Source organism: Chelonoidis abingdonii, chromosome 10 (assembly GCF_003597395.2).
Source record: "Chelonoidis abingdonii isolate Lonesome George chromosome 10, CheloAbing_2.0, whole genome shotgun sequence".
In the NCBI taxonomy this organism is placed as follows: Eukaryota; Metazoa; Chordata; order Testudines; family Testudinidae; genus Chelonoidis; species Chelonoidis abingdonii.
The window spans coordinates 14,765,399-14,780,414 of NC_133778.1; the positions used below are offsets into that span (position 1 = coordinate 14,765,399).

Below are 15,016 nucleotides of genomic sequence, written 5' to 3' on the forward strand. Positions count from 1 at the left end.
CAGAGGTATATACCTACCTGAATGATGGGTTATCAGCAGCTTAGGAAGAGACAGTCAAATATTTAGGGAAAATGAAAGGGGGAGTATTAGCTTGATTTCCAAAGTAACCCATTCAGAAGCGTAATATATGAGTGCATAAATGATGGCCAGGCTTCCAAATGTGGCAAATACACCACATTGGTTGTTAGCTGTGGGGCATTTGGAGGGAACTGCAGGAAGAAAAGTTTTATGAGAGAATGTCAGCTCCAGCAAGGACAAAGTTTAGAAAGATGGAGGCCCTCTCTGGAAGTAGCAGCCCTGGTAAGGCCTAACAAAAATCTCACACCACATTAAATATTTGTGATATATTTTATTATTTGTGCATATTCAAACATTAAACTCTTATAATCTCTTTCATAAACATAATTCAGACATTTCTATTATTTGTATTTTATCCCTGGTCTTTGGTCACTTGGTACACATCACAGGCTTTGCTATTAGGTACTTTTGGGAAGTACAGTAGATGGTTTTCTCATTTTAGATCTATAAGATTTTGGGTCTGTAATCCTTTGAATTATTTTTAAAGGGCTTTCATTTTTACTAATGGGGATTTTTGTTCTCCAGTTGCATTGATTCTGAAAATGAATTACATAGTTGTAATGTGGGGAAATTATACAATTTGACATGTTTTTATCCAGTTCTCTGTAAGGAATTTGCTTTAAGCCCTCAAATCTCACTTGCTTCAGATAAACTCTATTCTCTGTTTGGCACAGCAAGATTGCCTTCCCTTCAGTGCAAGACTTAACTACTTCCCAATACAACAAAAAATGCAAATGAGAAGGTAATATCCTATTTAACTGCCCTGAGATAATATTTTAAATCACATATCCACTTGGTTGTGAAGGTTGGTCTATTGTAATTGTTTTCTTTTCCGATATTTTGTTTCTTTCCCTCTAAACATTTCTTTGGTAATAGGAAGTCAAAAAACACTTTGTTAAAGCTTAAGATTTGTTCAAATTTCAAAGAGAATGCCCTTATTTGGAGATTGGGAGGGAACTACACCATTTATAAACCTATACTTGGTTTTAGGGTTTCAACTCAACAAGAGTTTCTAGTTTTGATGTTTTTTGAACTTCCAAACAAATTGATAAGGTCAGTTTCAAACCTACATCATGTTTTCCTTCTGGAACACAATTATCTTTCCTTCAAAAATCTAGGCAATAGTATTATTTCAAATACATCCTGTGACATTCTTATGCACGTACATGTACATATAAATACACCTAGACATTCAGCACAGTTAAGATCATATTAAGAGGACACAAATGCACACAACAAGTGGATCACACCGAAAGTTCCCAGTACAATGATCCCCCCTTTCTAAAAGGCGGGGCTAGGGGGATGTATGGCAAGTTCTAGCGAGGCACATATTAAAACATGACAGATAAACATATTAAATTATAACTAACTTTGTTGGCAACAGAGCAAAGTAATCTCATATAGCAGGATATAGTGCTTTTTAAAAAGGGAGACTTGTCTAATGTTGTACAATAGGATTAAACAGATCCTTGTCTTTTAATTACTATTTGTTGAACATGATCAGTGTGAACAGACTTTTCTATCTTTAATCCTTTTGACAACTCCAAATTAGTTTAAAACTTTGAGGCAACACAACAGAACCAAACACTGACAGACATTTGTAAGGGCTAGACGTTTGACATGCACTTAAGGCCTCTAACACTAATTAAGCAGCATAATTTTCCTTCACAGCAGAAATATACCAGTCACTTTATAGAGATACTGGAAAAATGCACAAACTCTGCTAAATTACATGTTTATGCACCTTATTAATACAATATTAAGTGCAACAAATATGAAAGTAAAATTTATAAGTATACAGACTGATCAGCCTATCTTAATAACTACCTAATGAAATTATAGCCCTTTCCTGGGCCACCTGAATAAGGTAATCTTCATTTCTACACTGCACTTGTTTGGTTAGAGGGTGGACTTCAAAAAGAGGCATTTTTAGTCCTTGCTATGGCTTCCTAAGATGGATTCAGCTTGTAACAGTGGGCAACCTTCATGGAAATATTTATCACAAATATTGAATTTATTGTAGTAAATCACAGTTATTTTTCTATAATTAGATTAGAATATCATGGAAGGCATCTATCTCACATTAATGTAAATGCTTCCTTTTAAAGTATATTATTAGTGAAAAAGTGACTACAAAATTCAACATGGGGGTTCATGTGTATTTCCTCTCAGTCATTTCTATATCAAATTTACTTCGTTTATGAGTAAAATATTTCCCCCTCCAACTGCCAGTTAACCCAAACTGGGGTCTGAAAGCAAAGCGGTGTTCTTTCTGATTTGTGAGTCATCGTTAATAATAGCAATTCCACATGCAGGACGTAATTAATTCTTTTGATGATGCCAACACTAGGAAAGAATCCAGTGCAGGCTCTGTAGTGCTGAAAGACGTAAGAAGTAGTCAGATATATTTAAGTCAGCGATATAAGCAGCTGTCATTCAGAATACCCATGATCTGTGCTAAGCAAGGTGCCATTTTTACATAGACACTTTTTTGACCACAAACCACTTTAAGATTGCCCACTGTACAGCAAGGGCTTAATCTTGCAAGGTGACTGGCGCTTCGTATGAGGTGCAAAGTGCCTTTAACTCTCAATGAAGGCAACAGTAGTAGAGAGTGCTCAGCACCTCTGGACTGGGGCCTAAATAGACAAGCTTGAGAAAAGAATACATTTTGTTGTTGCTAAGGTGTCCGTTTTACGTGTGTGTGTGTGTGTGTGTGAGAGAGAGAGAGAGAGAGAGAGCGAGCGAGCGAATAATATATAAGACCCATTTCTGTACTCTGATGTACACACACAAGGCTCCTATTGACTCATATGTATATGGAGAGGATACATGATGGTGAGGTATAAAGGTTTGATTGGTTGAAATTACCGAAGCCACCAGTCAGTACTGGAGTTGATCCTAAATTAATGCCAGTAAAACTTGTAATACTGCACCAGACCAGCATATAGGCTGTGTATGCCAGTATTTTACAGAAAAATGATTTTTAGAAAAAAATAGTTATTTAAAAATATATAGTGGTGTTCTTGGGTGTTGTTTGCTTGGTGTGGGTTTTGTTTTGTTTTTGGTCATATAATTTTAACTTTACAATCATGTTGTCTTAATACCATGAGTCCAGATTGAAGGTCAAAAATATTGTAAGTAATACATTTTAGAAAGCTTTAAAAGTGATCAAAAATAACTTTTCTATGTATAACAATGCCACAATTATAAGGTCTAATATCTCATTCTACCAGGGTTAGTTGAAAATGTCTTATGTGAACACACAAACACACACGTAAATATGGATGTTGCTTGCAATTTCACAGTATCCTCACAGCTATTCTGCAGCTTTCCCATACGTCAATGACTAAAGTCCTATTTCAATTTAATCCCATGATCCTGAAGCACAGATCGTAACTCATCCATGATTTCAGTCAATTCCCAAAGGGGACATGATATACATGTAAATATTATGCATTTATATCTACACATGCAGAGTCATAATTAGTGCATATTCATATACCCACATAGAATGACGCCTTTTTAAATACAATCTCAGTGTGCAGAAAATATATTCTTTCATCAGGTCTATTCTCTGCCATTTCCATTCCTAGTTCACAGGAATGTGAAAATATGGATTATATACGTTACTTAAAATATACATTTCCAAGTGCATACAAAGTAGATATTTGCATCAATTAAGTTGTTGCCCTGTACTAGAAAGTCCACACATTCTAGCTGTGTTTTTTACATAAAATTGCTTAATATATTTAAGCAGGACAGACAGTACCATTTATGTCATCTACAGACCACTCCCCTTGAGCACAGCATGTGCATTCTTTCCTGTAGTATGTAGTGTATTCAGTTTTACACAGAATGACTATTTTTCTAGCACTAGGGCACTATCTTACAGAGTGCAATGAAACCAGCAGACAAAAGTAAACACTGCTAAAGTCTGCAGTGCCAAAAAATATCTTTCTAATCATTCAATGGTATGTGCCATTGCTTTGAGGATTAGAAAACACAGTCACAGGCCTGTTTATTTAAAACATATTCATTGTCAGCATTTTGACTGTCAATATTCAGTCATGCGAGTCTTTGATTCAGATACTACATAACCCTTCTGAAATTACAAAAATAAACTTTGCAGTGGGGGCAGTGTTAAAGTGGCTAACCTCGAAAAGGTCGGGTTTTTTCAGTCTACTATGTTAAACTAATGCATTTTACTGGAGCAGCTGCAGACTGCGGTAGATTCCTGGCAGATCAAGATTTTGGGAAACATATGTAGCTGCAAAATTTTTTAGAATTCTCTTCTGGTCTTTGCAGTCTGCCCTGAACCAAATTAGATTTGCCAAAAAGGCTTAGCTTGTTTTCTAAAACATATTTGCCAGTCTATAGCAAATAGGTTATTAGATATTTTCCCTTGCTGGCTATAAAGTGCTCTTTCTGATTAGTTCATCAATAGTTATCAAGAAACTCTATAGAGAAGATACAGTTTCTCTGCCAAGACTCTACATTCTCTCTCCTCCCATGCTAATGCAGTTCCCCGACATTTAAACATGGGACTCATCTAAGTCAACATCAGTCTCACCAAGCTCAACATGCGTGAAGCTGAAGTGGCTGGTAAGGAGGGGATTCTCCATCCCATTGTCCTCGCTGATGTGAAGGACAGTGTCTCCATGTTGCAGTAAGCTGGTTGTCTCAAGGCCTGCAAAGTCCTCCGTATCAGAGAGCTGTGTGGGTGGGGTACTATGTGCTTGTGCTGGCCGGGGCTCCAATTGCTCCTCTGTTTCTTTTTCCTTCTCAGTGGGAAGCGCCTCACTCTGAAATCAAGGAGAGCTTGCCGTCAGGCTCCAACTCATGGGAAGAGAAGGGGGTAGAGGTGTCATAAAGCGTAAGTCCCAATTCTGAACCTTAGCGTTCAAAAGGTGGGTGCCGGCATGAAACCTCCAAGCTTAATTACCAGCTTAGATCTGATAGCGCTGCCACCAGCCAGGAATTTCAGTGCCTGACTCACTCTGGTCTCCCCAAACTTCCCTGGGGGACCCCAAGACTCAAGATGCCCTGAGTGCTCACAACAAAGGGAAATAACCCCACTTCCCCTCCCTCTTTACCTCCTCCCAGATCTTCCCGCCCTGGGGACTCTAGGAGATTACCCTGCTTCACATTCCTTGAAACACAAACACAGAGAGATCAGGTTTCTCTCACCCTCACAGCAGAGTCCCTGCAAATGCAAGCTTTAACTCTAACACAAAGAGATTTTCCCCTCCCTTCGTCCTAGCCTCAACCAGAGAAAACAAAACAGGTCTTAAAAAGAAAGCTTGTATATAAAAGAAAGAAAAAGACATGAAAATGGTCTCTTGTATCAAGTGACATATACAGGGTCATTGGCTTAAAAGAAAACAACCTGAATAAACAGCTTATCCAAAAGAAATACAATTTAAAACTCAGCAACTACACACATGGAAATACAAAAACAATATAAAAACCTAATATGTCTTATACCTGTACTTACAACTGGAGAACAGAAGATGAAAAGCCTGGAGATAGAAAGATCACTCTCGCAGCCGAGGAGCAACAGAGACACAGACAAAGAACCCACCCCAAAAAACCAACCCAAAAATTCCCGCCCTGAGCTTTGAAAAATCCGGTTTCCTGATTGGTCCTCTGGTCAGGTGTTTGGTTCCCTTTGTTAACCCTTTACAGGTAAAAGAAACATTAACCCTTAGCTATCTGTTTATGACAAGAGGGGAGAATAAAAACCGTGTGCAAAATATATTCAGATCTGTTAACTAATAAAGGCTAAACCATAACTGCCCCTTGTTTTATCTGAAATGTTTAAAAGGGTACAAAACCCTAACATTTTTATGTAAAAACAATTAATTTTTTTTCCGGCTGGTGAATTTGTAGTGGAAACTACAAAGATAACATTGCTTAAAAGGACGCTGCAATTTGAAATTTCTTTCATAACTTTTCCAAAATGGGTTTTTCTGTCTCTTCTGATCATAGCCAAGGATGTGTCCCACTGGAGAACCAGATAAAAAGACATCAGAAAAGAGACCTTTGTCTCATTGGGCTGGCTCCAAATTCTGGATTTAACACCTACTTTTTCCAGCAGTCAGTGCACAACAAAGAGCTTCTTTCTAAAGGTACCCTACTGCAATTAGATATATGATTTACTCCAGCTAGTGTGAGTACCAATAGCAGTGAAAGTGTAGTGGCATGAATCTCAGCCTGCACTGTACAACCCTGTCCTGGACCTTGGGTACTTACTTGGGTAGCTAGTCTGTGCTGAAGCCCATGTCCCATGACTCCACTGCTACTGGCACTCATGCTACCTAGATTAACATTAACTCAGATACGTCTACACATGCTGCAATCACACACCCTGATTACAGTGTTGACATACTCAAAGTCTGGTACCTTTGCTACTGCAGCCATGTGTTTTTGGTAGGAATCCTTCCATACTGATGCATCAGTCTACCCTACCCCAACCCCCACCACAGATCATTCCTCAGAAACCAAAGTAGCAGAGGAGAGAGTTGAATTAAAACTTTCACTGATGTAGAAGGATGTGGAAGAAAAGATCTATACAGACTGGAGGAGGAAGACATAGGATCAGTCAAGCTAAGGACATGCAGTGGTGAAGTGCCAACGGAAGTGGAAGGAAAGAGAATCAACACAAAGATCTGGAAGCTGGCAATTTAAACAAGTGGCAGGGGCAACCACCTCACTGTAAAGAAAACAGATTCTGCAGTCTTCACACACCAACCACTTTGTTTTACAGCCACAAGTGAGATTGTTAGCCATTTTCACTATTTTTTCAGCAGCTTAAATCACTAAGCAGAGAGGCACTGCATATGCATGTACCCACTAGAGATTGGAGCAGCTAACCTACTTGCTGACTTGTTAGATGGGTTACCTGGCTGGTGGTTTGGCTATGGAGATCAGCGACAACAGTGGCAGGTGAGGAGGTCAGCACAGGTTTAGTCACAGCTTCTGGCTTGCTGACTTCTGCAGGGCTGCTCCTGCTGCAGCTAGGTTGCAGGGCTGGGACCGGTGTGGCATCTGTTGCTAAAGATGTTGTTGCCTCTGGCTGAGTTTCCGTGAAAGTCACTGATCGCTTTTGATCCACTGTGGGACCAGAACGTGGGGAAAGATAAATACAAAATTACTCCAATTTAGAAAAAAATATCAGAATGTAACAAATGTTTTTATGTTTATATGGTGTCTTTCATCCCAAAGTGATTTACATATATTCATAACTGCCATGTGAGTTAGCTATTATGATCCTCATTTAGATGAGGAAACTAAGGCACAAAAGGTTAAGTGACTTGCCAAAGGCTGGATAGGAAGTCTGTACTAGATCTGAGAATATAATCCAGGGCTTTTGACTCCTATTTCTGAGCCTTACCTAGAAGGCCACCAAGCGGGAGTAAATAGCAGGCAAAATATAGTTACCCACACTGAAATGTACCCATTAAAGTTAATATCCTTGCTCTTGTTTTTAATTATGGCCAAAGATTTAGGTTGTAGCACATCTCCTGCAGCACTGCTCCTCTTAGGACCATCCTCATTCACTAACTCAAGGAAAAGTGCTGCCCACTAGATCAGTAACCAACGTGCTCCACACAGGCTTCCCTTGAAAACCACGTGGATGCTTCAGGAGATGCAGAATTCAACAACTGTATGCCCTAATTAGCAATGTTAGCCACAAAAAGAACGTAGCATCAGTGTGCCAAAGACTGAATTGGCTCCCCTATTTGCTTCTACATTCAGTCTTTAAAGCCCTGTATAGTTTAGGTCCTCACTGTTGGAGAAACTTTCTATGTTCTGCTAAGACACCAGATGTTGGCAGAGGCATTCTCACTAGCAATCTCTAGAGTTGCATATCTCAGTGCTGTTGACAGAGCATTCTCAGTGGAAGACACCTCACTCTTTAATCCTCTATCTATGGGTGGGAAGATAATTCAATGTCTATGTCCATTCAGATGTCGGCCTTTGGAGAAACTGCCAATTTTGTGAAAGTGTTTTTTTCTGATGTGGTGTCTCTCCTCCAGAAATTAGACTGAAACAACTAACATTCACATCACATGGACTACTGAAAAGCAACTGGCTGATAATGGCCAATTGCTGCCTACTGGAGCTAGACGTGAACTGATAAAAGGCTATACATCCCATTACCAATCCCCCCAAACTACCCAGAACTTCTCTTGAGAACAGACTACAGAAAGCATACCTATGTACACTTCACACACAGTAACCTGTCTTAGAAGGAAAAACAAAACGTAGTAGGTTGTACTTTAAAATATTAGATGCTAGCTGTGGAAAAGCAGAAGTTGCCTCACCACTTGGTTTTGTTTTTGGCTGTATACTTCGATGAGTAGTTGAAAGTTGAGCCCCGTGACAGCTACGAGGTTCAGTTTGGGTCTTCTGACGTGAGAGAAGAGGTCTTCGTAGCTAAGGCACACAAAGCAGAGTAAAGTTAGACCAAGGAGACACCAATGTACAACGGAAACATTCACCTTTATGTGACTAAGTCATATCATTTATGCCATTCTATGTATAGCCACCAATTTTTCTTTTTGTGGATATACATGTTTTGGCATCTTTAATTTAGACATCAGTGTAGTATAAAAGCAGGTGATGAAATAATGCATTTCATACTAATTCAATTTTAATGCAGTGACCTTTCCTCAAATAATATAGCTATACAGGAAAGGATTTGGGGATTTGAAATGAAGCATAACTTCTGGCTTGGTGGTTTGGCAGACCTGAATGGTTCAGCTTGCCCAAGAACTTCCTGCTAATTCAGAGGATTGTGATGCTGTAATACATTCTGGGCAAGGGGAACAGAAGATAGAAGATCTCAGCAATAAATGGACTGCAACAAATTGAAACTGTCATGTTCACTTCTTCCTGTGATCCTACCTGCCGGAGGCCTCTCTTCCTTCCTAGTGGTTGCTGAAGAAGATGATTCTGTTGTCCAGGTTCACTCTGCACGCTTGCTACCCTGTTAAGTGTTGATACGATTAGCACAACCATAGAAGTACAGTGGCTGATTAGAATAATCCCTGGCAATCATGACTAAAAAACACTAATGGCACAGTCACTTCAAAGACAGAAACATCATCTTTGAAGGATGGGGGAGAGGATCTGTTGGGTTGCAGCTTCCACAGTTTGGGAAGGGAATGGGCGTAGGAATCATGGCATTAAGGATTAGGCCACGCACAGGTAGCACAGAGCTGTAAAAACTGAGATTTTTCAGTTTTCAGTCATTGATTGATGCATCCCATTCTGCAATACCCACCTCTCTGCGTCCTTTGTCACATTGGCCTCCACAGACAAAAGGCAAGAACGCCATTTTATTATCTCCGTTTGTTTTTTGGTGAGGGTAATTACACAGGACTATTTCTCCCAATTGGATACCAAAGCCTCACCTCAGTTTTGTCTTTTGGTTTCAATGTCATTTAAATAAACAAAAATGAAAAACGAACACAACTGACAAAGGTTCCATTCACATAAAGGGTGCATGACTTATGCAAACAGGGTGTATTTGGCATGTTTCCAGCCTCATGTCTCTTTGTGGCTAATGAGCAAAATAAATGCAATTAAATATAAAAACAAATCTATAGTATTCTTTTAGGACTTAATAGGTTGTCAACGAAATCTGAATAACTAAAAGTTAAAAGTAAAGCCACTGTAACAATAAAAGAAACTGCTAAATGCTGTAAAGTAGTCTATGTTACTGTTCAACTAATTCCTCTGTTAACCTGATATATGTAGCAGATTGTTCTTCCCCTCAGTCCCTTTCACAATACTGTATTATTCCTCCCAGCTCAAGCACAAGTTGAGTTACTTATTAGCAGGCAATGATCAGAAATGTTTTAGTTGAATGAGCTGAATCTGAGACAGGTATGGTTGCCATGGTAAGTAACACTTAGATGAACTTCTTTCCAAAGGGACAGCTGCCTACTTGGAACAAATCCGAATCATTAAGGCATGCATCCCAATTAAGCAGCTTCGAAGAGTATTTAGTATACACTGCTAAATATTCAGTAGTATAGTACATTCTGGCATTGGCATGTCTTAATCTAAGAAGAAGAACATTCTCTTTTTTCTCAGTTTTCTGAAGCTTTCTTGGATCTTCCTTGGAAAGAGGTTAGAGCCTCTAGGGAGGTATGATTTGACACAGAGCCTTACCAGGACTGGAGGAGAAAAAGACAAAGCTAATACTTCTGTGGGTTCATTACAACAGCATGGCCAGGAGAGTGGTTTAGCTCAACACCAGAAAATAGTGTATATTTGGGTCCTTTCTCTCTTCAACAACCCTTTCAAAAGAGATCACCATCCCCTAGAGCAAATACTCAGCACAGTGCAATCTCATTTACAATTAAACATTCTAAATGTCAAGAGGAGACTATGCCCCTATGAACTGCATGATCCCACAAGCTACTTCTAGCTATCAGCATTATGTTCTTGACCCAGACAATGGCCCTACAGCACATACAACTGCTTAGACTGCAGTAGACTCCAAAAGTGATATATCCTCAAGGGTATCAAGGCAAATAGGCTGAATTTACATTTTTCCTCACATAAGAAATCCAGACAGCATGACATTATATGTACACATTCTGTTTATTTTCTGTTTCTAGAATTACTTGGGTACTTGGGAAATATTTAGAGACGCAGAGATAGATATTAACATGTAAATACTTTCTTTAAATAGATAGAATACTGAACCTCAATTTGTTTCAGAATATATATTTAAAATGGTGCAACAGAAAGTTTCTGTTCAACCCAGTGGCTAAATATCACTGAGTTATGGTAAGATTGTTATTACAGTTTCTGAGGAAAGACGATGATGTTTAGTTCTGTGAATGGGGAGACCGACCTCTGTCAAAAAGACTAAAATTATGTTAAATGTAAATAATCTATTACAGCAATGGAACAAGCATGTCAAAAAGCGAACATAATAAAAACACCTTCAAACACTTATTAGGTAAAGATAATTCATTATACTTGTGAGTGTGATGTTACCATACTGCAAGTATGTTAGACATGAGGAAAAAATGATTTCCATGGACTAATCTGTGCATTAAAGACAAACAAAGAGACGAGTGACAGAAAGGTTGGATTCAGTTGCTTTTCCTCGCTGTTGGCCTGGGTTTAAGCCTCACTTACATCAGATATGAAATGAGTTTAGTGAACGGCAGATTGGAGGTAAAAGGTGGGGGAGTGGTGAACAGTGGAATTTGGCAGAAAAACCTGCACAGGGCCCTGCCCCATCCTTTTTACTGTCCTATATACTCAGATTCACCCCACATTTTGAGAGAGAGAGAGAAAGAGTGTAAGCGTAAGATGAGTGACTGAACTTCCTGAAATAGTTATGATTCCATTATGGTTGTTTTTTCCTTCTTCAGAATAGCAACAATACCTGGTTTCAGTGAAAATTAGTTCCAAAGGGTCTGTTGACTCTGGAAGTACCCTCCCCTTCTTTTCTGCCTCTCATTGTCTAGTAAACAGGACCAAGTGTGCACTGTTATTTTGTTCTTGGTCTCGAGCAATCATTATACTTGGGAGGTCAGTTTGTGGAGATGCTACTGAATTGCTTTGAATCAAATCCAATGCCATTTTCACATGCCATAGTTTATTCTACTTCTCCTGTGAACATGGCATCTACTAGAGGATTTTTGTTGGAGCACATAAACCTGATTTGTTGGAGCAGAACACACTTGTAAACTTTCCTGTCCATCAAGAGTGCTATTCTGTCACTTACTGGGTATCTATAACAAGGGGCCATGTCCCTGTAATCATGTTACATGGTTAGCACAGAGACAGACAAACAAACAAGCTGTTAATGAAAAATGATTGCCAACCACAGAACAAATGTCAGGCCAGTGTAAAATTTCATACCACACAGGACATACTGGAATAAGCATTGCCAGGTTGGCATTTATGATCAGTTATTTTAATGAACAACAAGAAATAATGCAACAAATAAAAGTGTGTGTGTGGGGGGAGAACAAAAACCAGAAAAAGCAAGCAAATAGTTGTTAAACTGTATTAAATGGACGTTAGTGGCTGCCAGGCCTTCAGATAACATCCAGGTAGAATGCACCTGCTGAACTTCTCAAGACACCAGGCCTGGGATTTCAAGAGTGTCAAATTTCCTTCACACTTGCCCTGTTGATATTATTTGCTCTACTTTTCCTTACAGATCATGATTAATTTAAAACAAGCATAATTAGAAATGTTGAAATGGAATTTTGTTGTGGATCAGCTTTCAATTATAGAAAGTTCTCATTCTCTTTTCCCTTGTGCTTTGGGAAAATCTTCCATCTTTTTTCACGTTATAACTGCAACAAATCATGATGCTAAATAAAATTCCCTCCCCACCCTCTCTGGATAATCCCGGGAACCTGAATGTTACCTATGTAACTCTAACTGGTACAAGCACAAAAGAAAAAAGACTTTATTGTTGTCTTTATTATTGTTCTTTTCATTTATTTGAAAGTCCTGGTTTCCATAATGTTCTATTCTTTGTTTGTTTCACTCCATCAATTGTGACTAAATATCAGCTTCTGAATTCAATAAGCTACCCTAAGCAGTTTTTATGCCTGTGCTCTAGTGAAGATCAGAGATAACTAAAGAAAAATCTTGGCCTGTTTTATTTAAACTAGTGTTCCTGAATAGAAGAATGTATTTATCCTCTGCTACAACAATGATCTCAATAAGCTGCTGTACTATCTCTCCGTTCTATTGCTTCTCTCCTTTACAGAAGGAATGCAATTTGCACATTTAAGAACACACAAGACAGCTAAAATGTTGCTTTTTTTCATCTTACACAGAACTATAATTGTAGCCTTTTCACAGAGATCAGGTTAATTATCTTGAGTCTCTTTTAAGGTTCTGCGGAATAAAAGTGTCACTTTTTTAAAACAAAGAAGTCTATGACTGTGTCTTCCAAAAATAAAAAACCCCAATCAGAAATAGTCTCGCTGTAGAAATCTACCTCACCAAACATGCCAACTGATCTTCTCCTTTACGGAAACTCTGTAACACAGCGAAGTACAGGAGATACAAAGTCCTGTTCTGGGCAAAGGCTGATGCACTAGTAGCTAACGGAACTCACTGTGCATATGTTTAGACTTCAGAGATCAATATGAATTATTTTGACATTGATCTTGTCAGCTGGCTCAGCTGTCATAAAACTCCTGGACTTGTCACCAAGAGTTGCTGTGTAGCCTGACTCCCATTTATCAGAGTCAAGACATTTCACAACCAACATTAGGATGTGACTCAATCTGCAGGTCATCTGCCAAAGGTAATCAGGTTTTCACACTAATAAAGTGAATGCATTTAACTTCCTCTATAGAGAAATTTTTGTTTGTTTTTTTTTCTAGGCTTCTGAACTATTGCTCAGTTGCCTCTCAAGAAGAATGGGTTCTTCGTGATCTTTTTTGCACAGAATAATACATTTTGCTATACAGTAACATCCCTGCCACGGCCAAAGGACAATGTCTTTTCTTTACAACACTTTCCACATTACCACCAGAGACTGATCAAGGTAGGGCACACAAACACAAGTGACACTATGAATCATGGGGTTGATCTAAATGACACATCCAACAACAGACTTCATTTCCCGGTTTTCAATATTAAAATAAAACTGGAGAAATCTCAAACAAAACAAAATTAACTCACAAGAATACCTCTAAACACATCCTCATCTTTAAGCAAGAGTGATAAAACAACAAAGAGAGATGTGGTATACTTAAGGGAGCAGCCTGCATTCTCCCAGAATGTGGGAATGCTCTCCCAGGATGAAATAAGGTGTTTGTGATGAGTGAGAGCTTTCCCACCTCATGAGGATCAGTTGAGAGGTATTACTACACTAGGAAGAAGGATTAACATGTCTGAGCTGACTGTTAAAGGTGCAGTCCTCCTTTTAAAAATCTTACAACCGACGTATATTAAAGGCACAGTAATAACACTGTTTGTTAAGCTCTCCTGTTCACAAGAAACGCTAGTTGCAAAGCTTGGACCCTGAGGCTGTCAGGGCAATTTTAAATAAGGATGAATAGCATTTGCCTGAAAGCTCTAAGGCTAGTGTTTGTAGAATGATAACAGTTTGTAATAAGTGGGGATTCCCATAGAGGCATTCAGAGGGACCTGTATTTAACACAGCTTATCAGGATCCATATTATTAATGAATACTAAAGAAAATAATAAGGATTAAAGTGTTTCTTGATGGGGATATTGTGAGATTAATATAAGGACAGATTTTTTTTTAAAAAGGAGGTCCCCAAACTGGTGCTCATAAAAGGTTACATTTAATGCAATGGTGATAATAACGCTTCTTTCTTAGATCTTCAGAGCAATAGCTAGCAATGGAAAAATCCACAATAGACAGATAAATATTTTGGCTTGGCAAGATTTTTCTTTTTTTAATTCCCCCAGTTGTTAGGAATTAAAAACGGTTGGCAATCAATGCTGAAAACTGAAGTCGGGTTACTACACCTTTGACTTGCAGGCCTGAGTATCGATGAACAACAAGAGACAGACATGGAAAGAGAGACAAAGGGTGAGGAAGAGAGACAGAGGATATAGGGAACTGATTATTTCCCAGCACAGACACTGACAGACAGGTAGTGTTGACACTGTACCTAGAGAGGCTGCCCTCAGCGGCCAGGCCCTGGGAGTCATCGAGGACATTAGGTTCACTGCAGGAGGGGCAGGGAGATGAAGCATTTAGGGAAAGAAAATGCAAAAAGCATGCAATTGTCTCTGTTTTCAAGAAAAAAATATCAACGGAATAAGAAAGGAAAAGGCGGACGGTAAAATCATTTGGTCTTGCACTGGCTCATCAAAACATATGACTCAAGGCATTGAAAGAGGAACATCTGATCAATCAAATTCTGGATAAAAGGAGCAATTTACAAATGGAGACTAT

At 38.9% G+C, this 15,016-nt stretch overlaps 1 protein-coding gene and 1 long non-coding RNA gene across 14 annotated transcripts in view; one reads left to right on the forward strand and one right to left on the reverse strand.

Annotated features, from left to right (window-relative positions):
* Positions 1–317: 317 nt before the first annotated feature.
* LOC116816103 (uncharacterized) lies at positions 318–5,873 on the forward strand. Its single transcript, XR_004371636.2, has 3 exons — positions 318–820; positions 4,868–4,942; positions 5,810–5,873. It is a non-coding gene; the product is annotated as an uncharacterized LOC116816103 (long non-coding RNA).
* The window catches only part of UNC80 (unc-80 subunit of NALCN channel complex), a 201,327-nt gene continuing 188,903 nt past the window's right edge, over positions 2,593–15,016 (reverse strand). For 10 of the 13 annotated variants that reach the window (XM_075069958.1, XM_032765079.2, XM_032765078.2 and 7 more), the window contains 5 exons: positions 14,730–14,786; positions 8,992–9,073; positions 8,409–8,520; positions 6,983–7,194; positions 2,593–4,883 (listed from right to left, as the gene is read on the reverse strand). In XM_075069958.1, the coding sequence (XP_074926059.1) occupies positions 4,614–4,883; positions 6,983–7,194; positions 8,409–8,520; positions 8,992–9,073; positions 14,730–14,786 (733 nt within the window). In that variant the 3' untranslated portion in view covers positions 2,593–4,613. Of the gene's footprint in view, positions 4,884–6,982; positions 7,195–8,362; positions 8,521–8,991; positions 9,074–14,729; positions 14,787–15,016 lie in introns of those variants that run through there. The other 3 variants (XM_032765081.2, XM_032765076.2, XM_075069961.1) reach the window with 2 other exon arrangements.